Source organism: Plasmodium gallinaceum, assembly GCF_900005855.1.
Source record: "Plasmodium gallinaceum strain 8A genome assembly, contig: PGAL8A_v1_98, whole genome shotgun sequence".
NCBI classification, from domain to species: domain Eukaryota; phylum Apicomplexa; class Aconoidasida; order Haemosporida; family Plasmodiidae; genus Plasmodium; species Plasmodium gallinaceum.
The window spans coordinates 94,520-120,099 of NW_021628265.1; the positions used below are offsets into that span (position 1 = coordinate 94,520).

Sequence of the window (25,580 nt, forward strand, 5' to 3'; positions counted from 1 at the left end):
TATTTTATATCATTTTTTTATTGTGTATACTTACAATCCAAAAAAAATATATTTATATATTTTTTTTTTTGGATTATGATTCCTGTTTAAGAAAAAAATTTTAATGCAATAAAAAAAGACTAGAATTTTATTTTTTTAATTATATTTTTTAAAAGAATAAAATATTAAAAAAAATTATTATTATTTTTTGGAGGAGAGGAGAGCGTAGCTGGAGGTTTTTGCGAAGAGTTAAAAGTGTAATGTTAAATATTACATATATAGAATACTGTGTAAATTAATAACTAATGGGATTAATATTTAATATTTAATATTAACTAAAATAAATAATTAATGTAATATTTTATTTTAAATAAAATAAGTGGAGTTTTTTCTATAAGCTCTTTACCAATTTGTTTTCTCAGTAATAGCAAAGTTATTGAGCCGTTAACTAATAAATTACCACTTAAATTTATGATAAACAAGATAAATTGAGATAACTCCGAATTTCCTTTATTAAATTGAGTACTTAAAATTTCATGAAAGACTCAGAACAATCAATTACCAAATTAAAGGATGCCAATGTAATTGTGATATTGGTTATTCACTATTAATTAGTTAGGGTTTAAAATTTCACTTTATTTCATTTATTTATTAATGTTCATAAACATAATAAACATGAGAAAATCGAAGAAATAATAGGATTACTGTTAAAGCAATTTCAAGATATACATATTCGAGAAAGGCATTACATTTTAAACAAGTTAATTTATAATTAAACAATAAATTTTTTGAAATAAAGAAGTATAAAAATTAATTATATTATTAATTTAACATTTTCCTTAGTTGAAATACTTTCCTAATAACATGTTCCATTTTGATAAGCATCTCTAGTAATTTTAATCATTTTTTTAGATCTGCATATAGGTTTTTATAATTAATAAAAGACTACTAAATATATTATGGAAACTTGGAGCTTTAGTTTTATATTCAGAAGTTGTTGTTGTAATTGTTTCCATACCTATAATTTAACTTTTCATTTTTAAATAATAAAGAGAGGATTCTTATGAAAATTTTTTTTTCAATATAAATTACAGTAACATAATTATTTTTATATAAATATTATATTTTTTAAAATTATTTAGGTGTTAATTTTGTTTGCTTTTAAATCTCGTTAAATAGCTTATGTTTTATTATAACCAAAATTATTAATAAAATTTTTTTAATAGAAATAAGACAAACAATAGTAATTCTTTAGAAATTTTTTGTGTAACCTCAACGAAAATTAAAAATTTTTAGTGCATTAATGAAATTACTAAATCTTTTCAAACTACAGAAAAATGATTATTAAGGATTTTCATTGAAAGAAAAGTATTAAAAAATATTTAGAAATTCTTTAAAATTAAATTAAAAATTAATAAAATTTTATAATATTAAAAACGGAATAATATGAATAAATATTATCCATAGTTAATTTACATAATTTTTATTTTTTTTGTTTTTTAAGGTAGTCAAAAAATAATTTCTATTAATGTATTCAAAACATTTTTTTACATAACTCAGTTTAATATATTATCTGTTACTTGATCTAAAAAATTATAAAACATTTTTTATGTGCAATATGTTTGAATTGATTCAATATTTTTAATTGCTACTTTTTTTTTTTTTTATATTCTGTCTAAATTTTTCCTCTAATTTTCTCATTCTTTTTTTAAATAAGGAATAATAAATCCAATTTACATTTATATGTAAAACACGAATAATATAAAAAATAGAAATATTAATGAAAAGAAAAAAAAAAAACTTTTTCATTCTAATTTAATTTCTTTAAAAATAATTAGTGAATAAAAGTTATTGAATCTAATGGTAAAAGAATGAACTTTTTTTATAAAGATGTAAAAAAACTATTTTAATTAAATTTTTTTTTTTTTTTTAAATATATTTAAAGCAATACAAAAAGGGCTAATAATTTTTAATTTTTATACATTATATTGTTTTATGAAAAAAGTTTTTATATTATTATTTTTTTTATACAATTATTTTAAAATTTTTTTCTTATGTAAACACTATTAAAGTATTTGTTGCTTCTCAACATGTTTCAATATGAGTTCATTTATCAATATTTAAACTTTTAACGTATTTATTTATTTAACATTTTTTTTCTTTCTATAATTAAGAATAAATTAAAGAAAATAATTTTTTGCATAGTCACTAAAAATATTCTCTTTTATAATAATATATATTAATCAATCGGAAATAAAATTCAGGTACATTTTGCTTTTAAAAAATGAATTTTCAAATTCACTCTAATAACTCAAATATATTTTAATAATAATTATTGCATATATTTTAATTTGTTATATGCATATTTAATTTTTTTTTTTTTTTAATAATAGTTACTCAGAAAATTATTAATATTATTTTCATTATGAATTTATCAATCTTATAATACAATAGAAAATTTTATTTTTTTTATATAAATTAAAATAATTCTAAATTAAATATTATGAGGAATGTTAAAATTTGTACAGCATAAATAAGAAATAAACTACAATATTTTACTTTTCGAGTATTTGTGTTGCAAATTACATAATCAAACAATTCTTAAATGTAAATTATTGATTGTAAAAATTCACGTAGTTTATATTGTTGCATGCATGCTTGAAAAATTTGTAAATAATATGAATTTCTCGTGAGATTAGTAAAACTGTTTATTCTCTATTTTTATTAAAATAAATTAAAATTTCGATTGTTGATGATTTCATACTAAAAAATAGAATAGCCATATATATTTTAGTAAATGTATAAATTGAAAATAGAAATATAAACTAAATTATCTAATTAAAATTATTTATATTACTCTCAAAAAAAAAATTTAATTAGATACATTATTAAGAAATGAAGAAAAAAAAAAACCATTATATTACATAAATTATAGTGTTTTTTTATGTATATCCATAATCAAATTTACGTAATATTTGCTATGAAAATACAGAACAAATATATTGATAAATTAATATAAAAATGTTTAAATTTATTCTAATATTTAATATTTATATATTTATTTTAATAAAAAAATCTAATTATATAAATAAAATAAGCGTATATATATAGCTTAAATTTCATCTAATTTATATAAATGTTTTTTTTCAGACTTTTACGTGGGATATTAAAGTTTTAGCTTCTTCGGATAAAAATGATTTTATTCATCAATATATATGTAACAACTAAAGAAAATATTACAGGAAATGTTTCTTTATATTATTAGTAATTTAAGATTTGAAACCTATTTTTATTAATAGATCATGCTAAAGTATATCTAATATTAAAGTAAAAATAAAGTACCATTTTATTATATCATCATTTCCTACTTGTTTACCTTTTTGTTTGTTTTTAATGGCATATTATTATTACATGTTTAATGAAAAAATGATAAGCAAATTTTCTTCTTTTAATTGGATTTTTCATTTTAATACTATTAATTAACAATATTAAAAATTTAATGAATATCTTATCAATAAAAAAGTATAAAATTTTTTTTAATTGCAGTTTTCATTTAAATATATAGATGTATACAAATTTAATAAAATGAACATGATGAAATGAAAATTTAATTGAAGCAAGAAAAATAAAGCAAAAAAAAATAGAGTTTATGAGAAACTTTAGTGATAAAAAATGTGCTTATAAAAAGGATTTGATAAACTTAAGTTATAGCTTTGTTATTTTGGTAATTTCATTTTATAAAATTTTTCTTAAATGAAATAGATTTATTATTCATTCTTTTTTTTGATTCGTTTGCATAGTACTTAAATTTATAAAAAGATATAATAAATATGCATAAATATATATTACAGATATGGTATTAATAAATATATTCGTTATATAAAAAATTTATAGTACTTATAAATATATCTAACTATAAAAAATTGAGATTTTTGCATACAAGTAACTATGAATTATTGAAATTTATAAATACATCATATTATATGAGAAAAATGTAAATTATATCTTTAACAAAAAAAAAAAAAAAAAAAAAACAGAATACATAAGATATACAATAAAATATCTTGAACATTTGTAATATATATTTATATTATTTAAGAAAAGGATATATTTCATATCATGTAATAACAAAAATATTATATGGAAATAGTTATTTTTCACTCTAAAAATGTGATTACGGAATTAAATAAAGAACTTTTTTTTTTAATGCGAATTTAGAGAATAAAACAAAATGAAGTTTCATTTTGAATAGATTTTTGTTAACTTTTATATCTTTCTTTATGCTATTCAAAAAAATTAAACTTGTTCCATACTACATCAAATATGCAGAAAAAACTGGAAAAATGTTTAAATTTGTCAAATTTATTGAATATATCAAATGAAATATACAAGATAAAGATAAAAAAATATTTTTATTATTTAATAAAAAATAAATTATATACCAAAATAATTTAGGATTTTTTTTTGAAAAATACTGTTGTATATTTTTTATAAAAATAAATGAGTTTTCATTAGAATAAGAAAGTTGTATATTCAAGTCATAAAAATTCTGAAAGTTTTTTAAATTTGATTTAAAGAGAGAATAATAATTTTTATTTATGTGAATCAATAGAAGATCGAAATAAAATAAAAACATTATTTACTTTGCATAATATTTGTTTTCTTAATAGTAATATTTTTTTAAAAATAATTAATATTGACTAAGTTGGCAAATTATAGAAAAAAGTTCAAAGAAAAGAAAAATATAATTGAAATAAACCTTTGGATTTAGTAGTTAAAAGAAATAAACTGAAAGAAGTTATACATAAAAATGTTCATTGACTGTAGATATAATATATTAATAAATTGAAGTAAATTATAGAAAGAAAAAAAAAAAAAAAAAAAAATATTAATTTTTAATTTTTTATGATTTTGTACTTTATAAGAATTAATTTAATATTAGTTGTAAAAATAATTTAGAACTGATCATGTTTGTTTCCATTATATTATGTTGACCATATGATAATGAAATGAAATGTTAAGGAAACATGGTAGAAAATATATGTATATATATAAAGTACTTCAAATAGAGATGTGATTTTATAGTTAATAAAATGAACACTTTTTATATATGAAAAATAATTTTACTGCCACAAATATGTTTTTATTAAAGTGTATCAGTTCACCTTTCCATTTTTTAAAAACAAAAAATTTATTTTCATTATTAATAAAAATTTGACTTAATGAAACCATAATAAATAATTTGCCAATTTTAATTGAATACTTTCAGTAATTATAACGATTCAATAACCTACTTTTTATTTTTATTTCTGTTTTTAGTGAAGCACAATATTTGTATATGTGAATTAATAAGATTTCATTAAAATTAATAAAATACGTATAAATATAGAGATTAATGTAAATTTATATAAATTCTTATAACTTAATGTATAAACATACCTTATTATTTAGGATAAAATAAATATATATTAGTAATTTAAGGAAGTGACTGTTATTTTTAATAAAAAAAAAATTAAATATAAATATAAATATAAATATAAATTATTTCTTCCATTTTTAATATGAAAAAGTGTTTTTTCTACAAGTTTAGAGAAAAAATATTTTTTTTTTATTTATATTATTATATAATTCATATTTAGTTTATAACCTTGATTTTTTTCTATTAAATACTACGAGTATAATTTATATAAAAAAGGAAAACTTTTTCAGGCACTGTAAAAAAATACATATTTAATTTGTTATCCAAATATAAAAACAATGAAAGAAAAAAGAAAAAAAGAAAATGTATTTTAAGGCCTAGGTATTTATTATATATATTTTATATTTAAGAATTCTTTAATAATATTAGAATATAAATAATTTATTTTTTACTATATAATTGAATTTTTCAAATATCAAATTACAACTTTAAATTTGTTCTGTTTTACTATAAATAATTTTTATTAATTGCATGTATTTATCCAGAAAATTTTCATCTAACAAGTTTTAAATTACATTATAATACTGTAAAAATTATACTACATGCACTATGATAGCAAATACTAATTCATTTTTAAATTATATTGTTGCTTTAGGTTTAATTTATAATATATATATATTTTTAGAAAAATAAATAATTTTTATATTTCTTTTATTAATTAAAAATTTATAAATTTTTTGAAAAATATAAACAAAAAGTAATGTCATATTATCTAAAGTATTATTTAAAAAAATTAGGTTAAAATTTTTTTAGTTAAAAATATCACTCTAATAAAAAAAAAAAAATATAAAATATTATATAATAATATTATTACTTTATATATTAACGAAATTTGTATGAAATTTATTCCATAGATATGTTCTATAATTCATATCACTTATTTTGTTTTATTAAGGTTAAAAATGTTGTAATATAATTTAAAGAACAATATATTTAATCAAAAAAAAAAAAAAAATAAAATAAAATAAAATACAGAACTTTAGTTTATGGAAATAATTATACATAATTTTTAAATTAAATATATAATATTTTACTATTTTTTTTTAGTAAATATTAATAAATTTTATATTATTAATTATTTAAATAATGAACAATATAATTCTAATATATTTTTTTAGATATCTAAAATTAGAAAAAAAAGTATTTATATTAAAAAATAAAATTAGAACTTCTATGTAAAAATAAGATATAAAATTTTACTATATGAACAAAAAATTTAATTTTTAAACATTTTTAGTAAAAAGTTAGCAATATAAATTTAAAGCAAATGTTATACATAAATTGTTTTTACTACATAATTCAATTTTTTATATTAATTAACATTTGTATATCACAAGAAGAACAAAGAGATGGAAAAACTAATTCGTCTATAAAAAAGTATATAATTTTTGAATATTTTCATATATCAAATTTTTTTTTTATTAATTATTTTATTTATATATTATTATCAATGTTTATAGAAAAAGTTCAATAAAAAAATCCAAAATTGATAATCCCACGTTAGAAGAAATAGTAAACAAAGAAAATTCAGGGGATGATAAATTACTCCCTCATCAAAATGTTTTCAGTGAAGCACAAATCAAACCATCAACTTCATATGGTGATGCTAATTCTCCTTTAGAACAGTATACAATTTGAACTTTTTCATATATAATATCTTTTATATCAAATATGTAAATATATATATATAATGCATTTTTAGGACACATTCTACTATTCAAACTAAGGATATTATTTCTGAAAAAGGAAATATAGAACATACAGAAAATTTTGAAAAAAATGGAAAATTCAAATTATATAGTGTTCTATCGGAATTACAAGAAACGCTCATTCATTTGCAGAAAGAACTTCACCATTCACCTGGAGAAGGGTATGTTCTCTTTAGATATTTTCGCATAGAAAATTTTTTATTTTAATTAAATATGGTATATATATGTGTGCACATGTATTTCTTTTTAGAGAATGTTCAACTGTTCTTCATGAAGGTATATCGTCTGAAATAAAAAGCATATTTCAAATGGAAAATTTAGATGAAAATGAAGTAATTATGTTTCAAGATATTTTTTTTGAGTTACAAAGTACTCTCCTTCATCTGCAAAAACAATTGAATGATCATCTTTTAGAACGGTATATAATTTTTGAGAATTTCAACATAGATTTATTATTAACAAAATATGATATATATACGTATATAATTTTCTTTTAGGGCATTTCTAAATGTTTGTGAAAAATCTTCCAGTAATGGAATGAGTATATCCTCAGAAAATTCTGAGCAGAATATACTTAATTTAAAAAATTTTTTTGGTGAGATGGAAAATATAGCTTCTAATCTTCAAATAAAACCATATAGTTTGCCTTTAGAAAGGTATATATCTTTTGGATATTTTCACATAAAATATGTTTTAGTTAAATAATATATATATATTTATGCAAATAATTTTTTTTTTAAAAAATCAACTTTTAGTCATGAAAATATGCCTTCTAATATGGGAGAGTTAATGGAAACAACATATGAAGATGATGATGAATTAGTTGAATTACAAAATATTCTTCGTGAGTTAGAAAACACACCACCCTATTTAGTAAAGGAAGCTCATAATTCTCCATTCGAACAGTAAAAATTTTTTATATGTCTTTATATAGAATATTTTTTATTTTAAATTAGATATTATATACATATGTATATAATCTCCTTTTTTTGTAGGCAATGTTCAACTATTAATGATGAAGAAATTCCTCCAAATATAGATGATATAATATTTGCAGAACATTCAGGACAAGGTGAACTCCTTAATGTAGAGAATTTTCTCTGTGAATTGAGTAATACACCCATTGATTTTCAAGAAGGATCTCTTAGCTCATCTACCGAAGAGTATGTTTTTTGAATATTTTCATATAAAATATTTTTTATTTTAAATAAATATTATTTATATATATTATTTTTTATTCTTTTAGGCAATTATCAGATAATAGTTCTGAAAATAGTCCTACAACAAGTCCTATGCAAACGGAAGATGTAGAGAAAGATAATATAACGGATGCACAAGATTTCCATAGTTTACTCACAAAAAAGTATATATACTTTTTGAATATTTTGTCATATATTTTTTTTAATTTTATTTTATAATTACACATATAATTTTTTTATTTTTAGGGAAGAAACATGTGATCCTCCTGGTAATAGTTTACATATGAAATTAAGGAAAAGAAAATATGAAGGCGAAGAAGATAAAGAAGACAAAGAAGATAAATTAAAAAAGCAAAAAACAGATAATACAGAAGATGATAATAAAGAAAAAAATATTGATAATGATCCTAATACTTCAAAATGTAATGTAAGTAATTCAAATGATGAAATGAATCATCCTGAAAATTATAGTAAATTTCTTCAATATATTATGGAAAACGTTTTTGAAACAAAATTAACCCACTTATATGATGGTGTAGCTCCTAATTTACAAAATATATATGATAATTTAAAAAGCAGAAACAATAAATTAATAAAAATAATTAATGAAAATATTCATTCATTGAAAGAATCTATTATAAAAGAAATGAAAAATGTTAATAAAGCAGATATAGATGAAATGAATAGACATTGTGCTAAATTCTCTGCGAATGCTAATAATTCAGGAGAAAATGTTGATATTTTTATTCTATCATTCGGTAAACGTATAAAATGTAATTTTAATAATCTAAAAAAAGTGAGTAACAATGTAAAGCTCCTTTTAAATAATATAAAAGATTTTAAACTTAAAATTTATATTTTGAAAGAAATAAGTGAAATGGCATTAAAAATTGCAAAAAATTTGACCCATAATTTTATTTATTTAGTTCCTCAAATATTACCAGAGAAAAACTCAGAAGCTTTGTGTAAAATTTTAGACGATATAGAAAATATTATAGTTGAAAATGAAAAATCAATTAAAAATGGATTTTTATTAACAGATATTACTAAAATAAAAAGTGTTCAACAAAATATTATTCTTTCTAGAAATAAATTATTTCCATATTATGTTAAATATTCACAAAAGTATATGCATTTATTGAATTCTCTGGATATATCAAGGAAAAGTAATAGTACATCTTTACAAATTATGCTCTATTTTCTTAATTTAGAAAATGCTAAAAACAGAAAAAATTTAGAAGCTTTACAAGCATATAGTGACGAATCTGCTATAAAAAACATTGAGTTATTTTTACAAGATGAAGAAAAATATATCACAGAATCTCAGAACAAAGCATGCAAAAGTTTCAATCTAGGATTTAGTGAAAGAAGAACAAATATTTTATATTTAAACAAATTAATAAATGACAAAAAAAATATAGGAATTATTCCAGATATTTATGAAACCCTTGTAGAATTATTAAGAATTGAATATTTTAGAAAACTTTTAAATATAACTAGAGATATAATAATGGCAATTATGCATATAAATTCAAAGAAAAGTAAAAAGAGTTCACAAAATAAATCAAGAAAAATATTAACACAGGAGATGCAATCGACTTTACTATCAAAACTAAATGATGAAAAACAAAAGTTGCAAGAAGTAAAATTGATTATAAAAAATTTATATAAATTTGACAATTTAAAAAAAAGTATAGAAAATTTTAATAAATCATTGATAACTACACATAAAAAAACAGAGGGTATCATAACAATTTTGGAGAGTGTTAATCGTTTATTGTGCAATAACCAAAATAAAGAACGTGAAGATAAAAAATTAGTTAAGATAGAAAATATTTTGTTTGCTCTATTTTTTGCTAGCAAAAAAATAGAAAGATTTCCTTGAGAAAAAGCAAAAAAAATATATTATACTTATATATATATATTTAAGAAAGAATAAAAAAAGTTTCACAAAATCATATATTTTTTTTAGTAAATAAAAAAATTTATTAATTATAAAACATATAGAATTTTTAGTAATAAAAAATTCGTTATCTTTTTTATCATTTGTTCAGTTAAGCATTCTATAAATATTTAACAAAAAATTTTATAAAGATCATGCAAAAAAATATTTATTACCTTTGTTAAAGTAAATAATATTTAATGACAAATTCCAAACTTAAATTATTTAAATGATTAATAATTTTAAATATGTAGTTTTAACATGCTTATCTTTCTCAATGTGAAAAGTATAAGAATAAATATAATTAGTTTGTTAAACATATTATATCCTCATTTTTATTAATTTATATGTTATTTGCATAAGATATAGTATTCATATTTCTATTTTATATAAAAAATAACTTTCTCAAAAAAAATATATATATTTTTTTATTCTTTTATTTCTTTCAAAGAAAAAAAAAAGAGATTTTTTTTCTAGTTTGTAATAAAACGTAAATAGTATAATGAAAAATGAAATATATGTATGTTTAATATTCAGATCTTTCAATTCTATATTGCTTTAACTTTTATGGTGGGCCTAATTACATAAAAGGGATTACTCATTTCTATTTATTATACCACTATTGATAAAAAGAAAGCATACTAAAAATTTTTTTTTATTATATTTTTTGTTTTAATTTATATCTTTAACTTTTTAAGATTATATATTATGTAAAGTTTCTTATTTCGTTTTTTTTTTTTTTTTTTTTTTTTTTACCAGATAATACATGTAACTCCTAATATAATAATAAAAATTTATATTTAAAAATCCTATTTTGCAATTATTAAATTAATTATAAATGCAGTTTTAAATATTTTAAAGATGTGGTAAAAATTTTGAAAATTAACACTATAATAATGAAATAATAATTTTTTTTTTCTATTTCTTAGTTTTTATAACTCATTTATTAATTAGCTTTTTAAATATTTTTATAGTATTTTAAATACTAATATTGATGAATTGTAGAGGAACCTTGCTTTACTAGTTGTAATATTAATTATTACTTATGATAATTGACTGTTTATAAATTACACTAAATAATTTAACCTAAAATATTTTTATGAAATGTATAATTTTTTAATTAATTCATTATTTAATATCAATTTTCAGTTTTTTCATTTAAATTAATATATACACTACTTAGTTATTAACATTCACAATACTACATATATATATATATACTTCTTCTAAAAGAAAAAATTTAGCTTTTTTACACATATATTGACCTATTGGTTAATAAAAGGCTTCATTAACCTTTTTGGCTATAAAAGGACTAGCTATATGGAGAATACATAGTTAGTTGTGCTAACTAAAAAAAAAAAAAAAAAAAAAATTATTGGAATTTTTTTTTGAGAAATGTTTCTTTCGAAAAAGATAAAGATAAAAAAAAAAAATAAAAAAAGATTTAAATTTTTCTTTTTTAGAGAGAAGAGAATCAGAGAGAGAGATTTTTTTTTACAAAAGATAATGATATTTTTGTAAAGCGCTTAATTTGCATAATATTTATATTTTGAATTTGTGAGAGAAAATTTTATACATATGAAGATAAAATTTTCACGTAATTAATATTCATATAATTTATTTGCATTTTTAATAAGTATTTGTGTTTTGTTAATTCAATAGCAATATAAAATGATTGCTGAATATAACTCATAATAAATAAACTAATAATTATAATCAATTAATAGTTAATGTTAAATAAGTGTTTAAATTTTTAATAAAAATAAGAATTTATTTATTAAAATAAATAAATACCTTTTGAAATAAAAGGATGCTGAACAAAGTAGTTTATGATTAAAGATCATTCGTTCAAAGCATATAAAAATATACATAAGTATAAAAAAATCGTAGAGTCATCTCTACGTGCTCTTTATTAATTAGTTTGTTCAGTACTCTAGCAAAGTCTCCGAACACCCAGTTAATAAATCACCTATTAGCTACCTGCACGGTTACTTTTCTAGAGTTTTAAACAAATATACTAATAAAGAGCATATAGTATTATGTCTACTAATTTAATGAATTTATATATAATTTTAAATTCTATAAAACAAGTAAATTGTATTTATGTAGTCTGTTTCTTTAATCATCCTTTATTTTCAATAGGCATTTATTTACTTTAATAAAAATCCCTATTTCTATAAAAAATTAAAATCTTCGAATATTGATTTTAATGAAGTATATTTTTACTTATAAAGTTATGAATAGTGTTAAGCAATTAAAGTATGCTACTTTCTAAGTTAATAAACTTAATGAAGTACAAATTAAATTATATAAACATGGAAAACATGAAAATTTTATTATTAGGCATATAAAATTTTTTTTTAAAAAAAGAACTAAGAATAAAAATTCATTACAAAGAAACTCTCTCGCCAACAAATTATTTCTTATTTTTTTCTAACATTGTTTTTCTGATCATTAAATATCTTTAAAAAAAAAAATAAATATATTTTTTTACGGTATATCCTTTGTAAAAATAAAACAAAAAAAATTAAAAAATAATTTTTTTTTTTTTATTCATACGTCGCTTGCGTAGCTAACTACGTATTTTCAATATAGCTAGCTATTTTTAATTAAAAAGGTTAATAATTCCCTTAATTAATAGTATATAAAAAAAAATTATAAACATATATTTTTTAAATGTGCATACTAAAGGATGCAACATAACATATCCATTTTAATGTACATATTTTGAGATTTGTGCAATTTAATATAATATTTTACTCAAATACATTATTTGCACAATCAAAATCTCAAATTCATTGTATTTCTTTTTAAGACAAAATAAAAATAGGATGATAGCATTATTTATTGAACAATAATACACGAATTATATATGTAAATTAACAACATTTTATGAAAATAAATATATATATTGATAAATCTCCAAATGAAAAAAAATATATATCTACTCTATTTTATTAAAAAAAAAATTAATTTGGTATCAATTTTCAATTCTAATTTTAACACAAAAAAAAACTTAATATATTTTAAAAAAAATGAGTTTTCTTTTTCTTAATATAAAAAGTAAAAATATTAATTGCTTCCCTTATTCAGATTAAGCTAAGATAATTTATTTACTTCTGGGTAGAAGTAAACATATATATTTTTTTTTACAAATGAAAATATTTACTTTTTTTATTTTTTGTTTTTAGACATTTTAAAATGTCTGAAGTAGTGTCATTTACTAATTATTAATACAAAAACTTTCATTAAGAGTTGAGCCAAAAAATTAATAAACATTCGTAAAAATATATAATAATTTGAATGCTTTTAATTATTAAAAAATATTTAACCCTTTACAAATTGAGCTTTCATTAAATATATGTTTAATAAATGATTCTATTAACCTTTTACTGAGTAATACTTGGTAGCTATGGCGAAAAGAAAAATTCATTTAATATATTCATTATTTTTAAAAAAAAATTATTTTTTTTATAAGTTTTTTTTTTTTTTTTTTGAGTTAAAATAAATAAAGCTACATTTTAATAAGTTATTTAACTAATTCCAAATAAACGAAAACAAATTGTTAAACGATTTATCATCTAAATAATTTAAAAATATTTTTACTTATAATTAATTATTTGAATAAACAATTAATTTTTTGATGGAAATATAGATAATTTTTATTAAAGTATATGTCTCTAAAAAGGGCTAATGTTCAATTATGTAAGCAATATATGTGGTTGGTTTATTAACTGGATGTTCGGAGACTTTGCTAGAGTACTGAACAAACCAATTAATAAAGAGCATGTAGAGATGACTCTACGATTATCTTATACTTATGTATATTTTTATATGCTTTGAACGAATTATCTTTAATCATAAACTACTTCTTCAGCATTCTTTTGCTTCAATTAGTATTTATTTACTTTAATAAATAAATCCTTATTTTATTAAAAATTTAAACACTTATTTAACATTAACTATTAATTGACTATAATTATTAGTTTATTTATTATGAGTTATATTCAGCAATCATTTTATAAAGCTATCGAATTAACAAAACACAAATACTTATTAAAAATGAAAATAAATTATATGCATATTAATTACATGAAAATTTTATCTTCATATATATAAAATTTTCTCTCACAAATTCAAAATATAAATATTATGCAAATTAAACGCTTTACAAAAATATCATTATCTTCTTGTAAAAAAAATCTCTCTCTCTCCGATTTTTCTTCTCTTTAAAAAAAATAAAATTAAATCTTTTTTTTATTTTTTTTTTTTTTTATCTTTATCTTTTTCGAAAGAAACATTTCTCAAAAAAAATTCCAATAATTTTTTTTTTTTTTTTTTTTTTTTTTATTTAGTTAGCACAACTAACTATATATTCTCCACATAGCTAGTCCTTTTATAGCCAAAAAGGTTAATGAAGCTTTTTATTAACCAGTGGTTAAAAAAAGGCATTATTAACTTTTTTGAGAATAAAAATAAATAGCTGTTTAGAAAATTCACAGTTATAAAAGCGCTAGATAAAAAAAAAAAAATAAATAGATAAAATATTTTTTATTTTGGAAAAAAAAAAGAAAGTGTGAATCATGTATTAATTTTTTTTGATATTTTTAAAGAAAATTTTACACAACAATAATAAAATTTGTTTTTGTAATATTTATATTAATTAATTTGTATTTTATTAACTATTCATGTTTGTTAATTTTATAGCAATGGACTTGAGTTACTAAATATAACTCTACATTACAAGTAAAATATATGTATTTTTAATAAAAATACAATTTCTCATTATTTATTGATTTTTAAGTATGGATCTTTTAATTATAATTTTGTGAATATATGATTATCAAATCATTTTCATTTCTTATAAATTTATAAAAATAAGTTCAAATTAAAACATAGCTCATAATACATGAACTTATTAACTAAAATTTTAATTTTTAAAATATAAAATATCTTAATGATCAAAATTTCAACTAGAAAAGAAATTTTCAAAACTAAAATAATGTCAAAAATAAAAAAATTACTTAAAAAGAAAAAAAATATATTTTTTTTTAACTAGAGAATGTAAATAGCTAACTTTATATTTTCCAAACTATTATTATTTATTAATCCAAAAAGGTCAATAATATCCTTTATTAATAATCATCTCAATAAAAACTTTGAGTAGATGATCAATAAAGACATAATTGACCTTTTTGATAATACATATAAAGATGTTAACCTGTTTTGAGGAATTATATTTGCATGCAAGATAATTAATAAACATGTACGAAGATATGCATAAAAACATGTGCAATAATATTCTGTATACACTAGGCAATCACAAAATAGTTTACAAAAAACTCACATCTTCTTAAATGTAGTAGAGTTGATCATTTTTTTTAATAATTTTTTAAAAACTTTTAAGAAAGGTAATAAAAACTGAGATATATAAACTAAATATGTTTAATTTATTGTAAATATATAGTTGTACAATATATATACAATTATTAAATTAATTTTATAGTAAATAAAATAAGTAGAGATTTCTTTACATGATTTTTATTAATTTGACTATTTAAAGTATTATAAATGTACTTGTACTGTCATTTAATAATTCTTAATGTGATTTGTATTGAAGATGCATAAGTATATGCAAAATATTCATTATATATTGTATATGTTAATACAAGTTTAGAATAAATAATAAAGTTCATATTAATAAGAAAACTATTAAAATATATACATTATAATGTTTTATTTTAAAAATAAAAATAAATTTTGTGTTCAATTAAATAGTATAATTGATAAGTAATTAATTGTTATTTATAATAATTAATATTGTAATAAGTAACGTAGAAATATCTTTACATTTCCTTTGCTAACATGACTATTAAAAGCACTATAATGTCTTTGAATATCCAATTAATAAATCAGTATATTATGATAGTCAATGAACATCTGAATTATAAATCATATATATGTATACTTGTTTTTTTTTGAAATTTTTTGTATGCATACATGATTAAATTTTAATTAATTTAAATATTAATCCTATTTAATGAACATATTTAAAAAATGGAACAAAATATAATAAAATATATCCAGAAAAATAATAGAGAAGATAGATATTCAAAAAGCGAGAATAAAAATACCAAAAATAGGAGTAGAAAGATCGAGAAAAAAAATATTTTTATTAAAATTATTATGTTTATATTTACATAAGATGTTTACTAATTTACTAATTGGTTATTCTTTACTAACTGATCTTTTAAGAAATTTTACAATACTTTAAATAGTAAAATTAATAAAGAGCATGCAAAGGAATCTCAACTTATCTTGTATACAACAAAATTAATTTAAGTAAATAATTATATGCCTTTTATATATTTATCAATTTATAATATATTTATTATTTACCTTATAGTCTTTACAACCTATCTCAGTAGTTTTTTTTATAAAAATAAAAAAAAAAAAATGATGAAAAAATTACTTCACTAAAAAAAAAAATGTAAAAAAAATTCAACTATAGTATTTTTTGCATGAACTTGTTATTAATGTGAATTACTTTTTTTTTTTTTAAAACATATCTCTACTACATTTCAGAAGATATGCATTTTCTAATTAGTCATTTGCGGTTTTTCTATTCATACAAAATGTTGCACATGATTTCATATATATATCCGCACATTTCTTTTAATTATCGTGCATGCAAAGAAATTATTATAAAATAAGGTACTATCATTAAGTAAATTTTCGAGAACAATAAAAACTTTTATTGATCATATGATATGTTATACAGAGATTAAATAATTTTTTCATTCAAAATAAAGAAATTATAACAAAATAAATAAAATGTTATCATTTACATAGTGAACTAGTAAGTGCCTAATCAATGACTTTATTAGTATCGAACAAACAAGTTAATAAGGAGCATATAGAGAAAACACAATTTTATATTAAACAAAATTAAATATCACATAAATTATTCATTTTTTTAAATAAATATTAATTATAAAATCTATTACTGGTTGATAAAAGGTTTTATTAACCTTTTTTAGAAAATAAAAGGACTATTTAAATGAAGAATACGAAGTTGGTCATGCACACACAAAAAAAAAAAATGATGATCAATTTTTTTTTGTTTGTACTTTTTTTTAAAAAAAAAGTACAAAGACGATCAGGAAAAAAAATTGATAAAAAAAAAATCAATTGGAAAAAGATTTGTTATCAATAAATAAATAAATAAAAAAAAAAAAAAAAAAAAGAATTTTTTTTTTTCTTGAGGAATGAAATATGTTTTTGATGAATTTTGTAGAAGAAAATTTTATACATATAACAATAAAATTTTCATGTAATAAATATTTATATAATTTTTGTATTGTCAATAATTGTTTATGTTTGTTAATTCAACAGAAATATATATTAATTACTGAATGTAACTCATAACAAATAAACAAATAATTTACAATTAATTAATAATCAATGTTCAATAAGGATTTAAATTTATAATAAAAATAAGGATTTTTATTAAAGTAAATAAATGCCTATTGAAATTAAAGAATGCTGAATGAAGTAGATTACATAATTAAGGATCACTCGTTCAAAGCATTTAAAAATATATATAAATACATCAAAACCGTAGAGGAAACTCTACATGCTCTTTATTAATTTGTTTGTTCAGAACTCTAGCAAAGTCACCGAACACTCAATTAATAAAACAAAATATTACCATATAGCCATATATCCATATATATTAAATTTTATTAATTTTATTCTACTCTTATTTGTAATGTTGTTTCCGTTAACTGTTTTTAATTTTTTTTTTAAAGCTGATGGGAATTGTTTTTATACGGCAATTTTTCATTAATTTTTAAAAAAAATTAATAATAGTTATTAAAAAATTATTTTTATATATTATGAAATATTTTTGTATATTCAATATTTAAGTTTTAATAAAAATGAATTTAATCTTTATTAAACCGTATAATTGTCCTATAAACTATTCAATGCGTTAAGAATAATTAATATGTTGAATTAATGTATTTTACTTAATTTTTATAATTGTCTAGTTAATAAAAGGTATTATTAACCTTTTTTAGAATAAAAATTAATAATAGTATGAAAAATATAGTTAGCCATGCAAACTCTAAGTACGTGTTTTATAAAAGATGTTATTAACCTTTTTGAGGGTAAAAAGTAATAGATGTATAAAAAATAAATAGTCATGCAAGCGTTAAATAAAAAAAAAAATGAATAAAAAAAATTGATTTTTTTTTTTTTTTTTTTTTTTTGAAAATTAAAAATATATAAAAAAATATATTTATTTTTTTTTATTAAATGATTTAAATTGTGAAAATATAGAAGAAAAAATTGTTGACAAAAAGTTTCTTGTAGTATAATTTTGTTTAAATTTATATCAGAATATTTTATATTAACACTAGTAAAATTTTCATGTTATGTAGTATTTATATAATTTATTTTATATTTTGTTAGTTTTTTATGATTGTTAATTTGAGAGAAATGCATTTGAATTGCTAAACATTGCTCATAATATTATAAATAAAATATATGTAATTAAAATTAATAATAAATGAGGATTTAAATTTTAAATAGCAATAGAGATTTTTATTAAAATAAATAAATTCCTCTTAAAAATAATAAATTCTTAATAAGTAAATTGTATATAAAACAGTTTAATGATTTATAGCATTAAAATTTTATTTATATTTCTTAAAATGGTAGAAGAAGTTATTCATGTTTTTTGTTAATTTTTTCCTTTAGAAATATAGCAAAGTTACTGAAAGGGAAATTAATAAATCAATACTATATGAGATAAGCTATTTATTTCAAATTATTCTTAATAATTATATTATTAGTACATAAATGTAATAAGTAATATTTTTACAATAAATGAAATTAGTAGAAATCATTTTACATGTTCTTTATGAATTTATTTGTTGAAAACTGTACAGAAATCCTTTAGTTATAAATTAATAAATCATTAGTATCTTTTCTATGTTATTTTTTAGTATTATTTATTTTCATTATTAAAATATATATTTTTTTTTATTAAATTATATATATACATATATTTTTGTCATTATATTCAATGTAATTTTATTCAATAATGAATTTAAAAAAAGTCAAAGTGAAAAATCACTCAAAATAACATGACTCCAATAATTAATGAAATATTAAGAAAACAACACATGGTAATATTTGTATTTCACTCTTATTATTAATGCTAACATAAATAATTTGAAAAATAAAAAAAAATAAAGAAAATTTTTCTAATTCTTTTGAAAAATTCAATTTTTAGTAAAAATTATTAAAATATTTTTTGTAATTTTTTTTTTAGATTATAAAAAAAATTGTCTTAATATTTTTGCATAACTAGTCAATAAAGAATATTATTAATTTCTTTAAATATTCAACTATGAAATATAAAATAAATCTAAAAATTATATATGAACTTAATTTATTGAGAGAAATGGCTTAATGTTATACCTGAAAATATTCTGAAATATGTACAATAGGGAAAAAAAAAAAAAAAAATTTCTTTGGATCTAAAATATTTTTATTTTATTATACATTTGTTGGTAATTTTTTTTATTTTTTTAAATATTTTTTTTTTTACTATGATAATTAATTTTTTTTTGAAAATTAATTAAAAAATAATCGACTATAAAAATTATTTTTATTATTAAACATAATGAATTTTATTAAAAAAAAAATATTTATATATTATTAAGTTTTTATATATATTGAGTATTTAAATTTTAATAAAAATAAATAATATTTTTTTTATTATACTCTTTAAATGTCTTGTAAGTTAACTCTTTGAAAATAATAAAAATATTAAGTCAATGTAATTATATATAATGGATTATGAATGCCACATGCATAAACTACTTATTTCATGTTAAGCACAGTAATTATGTAAAGAATATATATTGAGTATATGTATTTTTATAATTAACGAAATTAAAAGAAACTATTTTACAATTTCTTTATTATTTAAAATGTTCAACATTCAGTATGTGTATTTCAAGAAGCAATTAATAAATTAGTATCATTTATTTGTATATATATATTATAAAACTTCAGAAATATATAAATTTAGCTAATAATATGAAATATGTATTCACTTATTGGGTTTTCTTATAATATCATGTTTTTATATATAGAACAATGAATATATTATCACATTTTAGTTAACTTTCTGATTTATTAATTAATTGTTTAATTAATTTGGTATATTAATAGAGAAATAAATTAACAAAGAATATTTAGAGTGATATATGCTATATTTGTTTATTGAAAAAATATATTGTTATAAATAAAATAAAGTTATGTAATTTCCTTTCATAAAACAAAATAAGTAGAATATTTTATATAAAATTTGCATTTCCTTAAATAAAAATATATCAATTTAATATTGTTATCATTATTAACATAATAATAATCTTATAAAAGGCCTTTATTTAATTTAATATTAATTTTCTTTATTTTCATTAAAGCATAAATTCTTAATACGAATCCTTTTATTATATATAAAATAACAATTTTTCTTTAGAATTATTAACAGCTCAAATAAAAATAAAAATTTTTTTTTAAAAAATTGAAAATGTATTTTAGAAAAAAAAATTTACAAATAAAAAAAAAAATATATGTGTTTTATTATATATATAACAGTTTTACTATATTCTATTTTTGCTATAAAAAAAAATTAACTATTTTTTCAAAAAGTGAACATGCATATCTAGTTTTTTATTTTATTCATATTTTACTATTATTTCATAAAAGGTTATTAACATCTTTTATCAAGTACTTATAAGTTAATTATAATTACACTTTTTTTTAAAGTTTTAAATATGTAAGTTATATTTATATGTATAATATATTATTATTTCGTTTTAACTTTATTAGATTTACATCTTTTAGTTTTATTTCCATTTATTTTTTTTTATATTTTACTATATGTTTATGTACATATATATATACTTAGAATTTTTAGTAAATATTGTCAAAACACTATTGTTGAATTATTGTTTTTCTACATTTTTTATTTATGTATAAATTCTTACATTGCAAATTTTTAAAGAAAAATAAATTATTTTTAATATTATTTCAAAATAATAAGAAATACACAGATTCCATTTAAATTATAAAAACTAAAAAAAATTAACTAAATTATATAGGTTTTTGTGATTTTTATTATAAAATCAATAAAAATTTTATTTTATTGTATGTATTTTTTTTCCTGTAATGATTCTTCAAAATTTTAAATAAATGGATATTGTGCATAATAATTACCTGTTTTATTCTTATAACAATAATTTTATTTAATTGTAAATTACTATTTTTAAAGTGAAAAAATCTATAAGAGATCACAATGTATTATTAAAAAATTTATTACTGAAGATAAATTTTTCAAATTCATATATTTTAATGTATTTATGTAATTTTTTATAGGAATTTTTTTTTTATAAATAATATAAAATAAATCCCTGATTTTATTTATTTTTTTTTTTTTCCTATGTATATATTAATAAAAAAAGTAATTAATATAAAAATTTTAGTTACATTTAAATATATTCTCAATTATTTATATTTTTTATAATAACATTATAATAAAAAATAAATTTAAAAAAAAATTATATTTAAGTATATACGTTCTTGTCATTAATTAGATAATTACTTTTATAATTAGTACTATTGCAACCAAATTATTTTATTTGGATTAATAAATTAAATATATATAATTTATTATTTTAATTTTAATTATCTTCTTCATTTTTCACTTAGTTTTAAATACTAAATCATTTATATATAATGATGAAATCACATGCAAATGATTTTATCTTAAATGCAACATTTTTCTCTATTATTATTTAATTGACTTGATAAATTAATATCGTGTTACTGATGAAGTAACATTATAATAAATTAGGTAGTAATTATTTATTTTACATAATATTTCTTTGCTGCATTTATTATAGTTAACTATAATGATATTTTCAGAGGTTAAATTGTTTTTTATTTACTTTTTTATTTTTATATTTATATTATCTCATGTTTGGTTCTTATTGCATAATTAAAAAATTAATAAAAATAATTTAATTTCTTTTTTTTTAATTATTTAGCATATTACTATTTTCTCACATTACCAATGCAATCAAATCATAAATAAGCATAGAGTATAATGAATATTTTAATTAGGTAAATAATTTTTAAAAATTATACATTACTCTACTCATATTTATTTTATTTTTATTATAGTATATATATGACAAATTAAATTAGATTATGACTATTTTAATATTATGTTTTTTCAACTTATTTATATATACAGATTTAAACAACTTTCATCTTCATTTTTTATTCCTATTTATGAAACATATTTTTTTAAATAATTTTAATCCCCTATTTAATTATAAAAAAGTATATTAAAGTGAAAAACATGTACAACAGGCTAGTTTGTTGTTGAAAAATTATTATAATAGTTCATAAGTATTTCTTTTTCTGAATATTACATATACGCAAAAGTTTTTTAAATATGTACATAATTTTTTTTAGAAAAAATGTTCTAAAAAGAATTATTTTTCATTAATTGAATAAAATATTTTGTTCTTTAAAATTATTTCTTTAAAAATCATAGAAGTTGATTAATAGATTCTTTCTATAAAAAACTTTAAATTTCTATTTTAGATTAAACAACTATTACAAAAAAATTCAATGATTTATATTTATCATTAAATTATTGTTTTAGTTGTTATTTTTATATATTGTTTTTTATTTATTAAATATTAACTATTTCTTATGAAGATAATCAAATTTTGTATAATATAATTAAAATATTTCAAAATAATTTTTTTTCTTTTTTATTCTTTCCTTTTTTTTTAAATATTATTTATTTATTATATTTTTTTTAAGAAATTAAAGATATGCATCTCAGGTAATTTATTTTTAAAATTATTTATTACATTGAAAAACTTAGCAAAAGTTACCTACTACAGTCAATAATTATTTTTTTTTATTAAATTTAGTTGTTAGCAACTAAATATATTGATATATAAAACGATATTGCATTTACATGAAATATTATATAGAAAAACATTAATATTCAATTATACCTAAATCGGGAATCATATTATCGCATATATTTAAACTAAAACATAACAGTTGAAAATAAAAAAAATGTTGAATTATTCAATAATAATTTTTTATTTATCTTTTTTAGTATGGATATATCAATACCTTTATAATAAAAGGTATTACGAATTCTAAAATATTTTATCACTTTTTATTTTTATAAATTCATTTTATCAAGTAAAAATAATTTTCATAATATTAATTTAAACTTTTTCTTATATCATACTCTATATAGTTTTCAGATAAATAGCATTAATTTAAAAACAGAGAAATTTTCTACAACATGGAGAATACTAGCAGAACACCAAGCGGCGATTCCCTTGATCAGAACAGCGAGATCTACTAGTGGTATGCAAGGTTCTTTGAGTAGATGGTTACAGTCTATTGAAGAAGAATTTTTTAATAATATAGAAATACTTAGAAGTAATTCAACGGGAACTGATGATGCAATTCAATGGGTGAAAGATAAAACTAAGATTCTTTTGAGAGCATTGAATTCTACTGAAAATTCTCATGATAAAAGTTTATTAAGTCAAACTTACAGTTCATGGAATAATCTTACAAAAAGCCTTCTAAATTTTACATTGGATTTTGATTTTAATGACGGATTATCCACTGGTAATTCTTCTGGCAGTATCAATTTATTAAATACGTCTACGCCTTCATCCACATCATCGTCATTTTCCACAAGTGGTGTAGCTCAAGAGTCCTCTTTAGGATATAGAATGTCTGAGGCATGTTCAGGGAATTTTTGTGGATCAACAATTACCACTGGTCTATCTCTTCCTTTTGTTATTATTGGAGGTTTACTTTTTTTTGCATATCTTTATAAGGTAATATAAAACTAGTTTTAAAAAAAAATATTTATTTCTCTTTTTCTATACTCTATTTGTTCAAATAAAAACTATATTCATAGAAAAAATGTTTTTAACTTATAAATGTCAATTTATACTATAGTTTACCCGTATTGGATCGTTTCTTGGAAGAAGTGATATAAAAAAAGAAAGAAGAAAAAGAAAGATATATAATGGGTCAATGGAAAATATTGAGGATCCTTATGAAAGTTCAGAAGAAACAAATTCTATGAATAGTATATTAGAAAGTTCAGAAGAAACAGAAGCTAAGAAAAGTAGATTAGAAAGTTCAGAAGAAACAGAAGCTAAGAGAAGTAGATTAGAAAATTCAGAAGAAACAGGAGATAAGAGTAAATTTAACAGCTTACTTAAGGCAGTTGGATACAAATACAGAAAGATCTTTCCTTATATAGATAGTGGTTTATATGGAAATGAAAACGTATAATGGTTTAATCTGTCAAGAAGCTTAAGTTTTAATTTAAGTAATTGAAAAATATAAAAATTATTAAATAATAATATGGTATAAATTTTTTTTTTTTTATTTTATAATTCGAATTATATTTTATTATTAATAAATAAATAATTTGTTCTCAAACCATTCTCTAATTTTTTGTATTTCATATGAAAATACAATTATTATAATAAAGTGTGTATTTCTTTTGCTTTGAAAAAAAGTTATTTCATTTATTTTGCATATGAATATGTTTTTCACGAATTATATTTGTGTCTTGTAAACGTTTTTTTATAATTTTTTCAGCATTATAACCCGTATTTAGCGAATAAATTTGTAAACAATTTTTTAATATTAATTTAAAATATATCATTATTTTTTCCCTAATATTAATTATAACTTTAAATTAGACATAAATTTTGATTTTAACTTTAATAATAGTATATATTGGTATTTTAAGACATTAATTATTATTCTAGATACGTTTTTTTTTTTTTATGATTTTTAATTTATTTTATATGAACGCATTATTTAAAATGTATTTTTTTTTAAAAAATATAAAATTATATTTTCAATACATATTTTTTTAAACAATGAAAATAAGAATCACGTTCTATAATTATATACCATATATATAGAATAAATCATTTTTTAAATTTTCATAATTATTCAACATATGATATTACCTCTAATGACTCTTAAACATTCATAATAATTAAACAACTTTAAGCATTGTTAAAGAATTCTTAATATTACCATTATTTTTTAATCTATAAATATGGTTTTTATATTGTTTAATGAAATTGTAAAGAATAATACTTTAAGAAAAA

At 17.8% G+C, this 25,580-nt stretch overlaps 2 protein-coding genes across 2 annotated transcripts, besides 4 other annotated features; both read left to right on the forward strand.

Moving 5' to 3' along the window:
* Positions 1–6,725: 6,725 nt before the first annotated feature.
* Positions 6,726–10,251, forward strand: PGAL8A_00329700 (hypothetical protein; the record flags this gene model as incomplete). The annotated part of the gene is made up of 9 exons (XM_028672326.1): positions 6,726–6,835; positions 6,919–7,083; positions 7,161–7,328; positions 7,418–7,585; positions 7,665–7,823; positions 7,923–8,072; positions 8,163–8,330; positions 8,414–8,530; positions 8,613–10,251. 9 exons carry the CDS (start codon positions 6,726–6,728, stop codon positions 10,249–10,251), a joined length of 2,844 nt encoding a protein of 947 aa, XP_028528889.1.
* Positions 10,252–11,577: 1,326 nt separating this feature from the next.
* Positions 11,578–12,282: a repeat region.
* A 1,748-nt stretch (positions 12,283–14,030) lies between these two features.
* Positions 14,031–14,742: a repeat region.
* Positions 14,743–17,315: 2,573 nt separating this feature from the next.
* Positions 17,316–18,011: a repeat region.
* Positions 18,012–18,695: 684 nt separating this feature from the next.
* Positions 18,696–19,112: a repeat region.
* A 4,378-nt stretch (positions 19,113–23,490) lies between these two features.
* Positions 23,491–24,744, forward strand: PGAL8A_00329800 (PIR-like protein; the record flags this gene model as incomplete). Its single annotated transcript, XM_028672327.1, has 3 exons — positions 23,491–23,532; positions 23,688–24,278; positions 24,403–24,744. The coding sequence occupies 3 exons, from the start codon at positions 23,491–23,493 to the stop codon at positions 24,742–24,744; spliced, it is 975 nt and encodes a 324-aa protein (XP_028528890.1).
* Between the last annotated feature and the right edge of the window lie 836 nt (positions 24,745–25,580).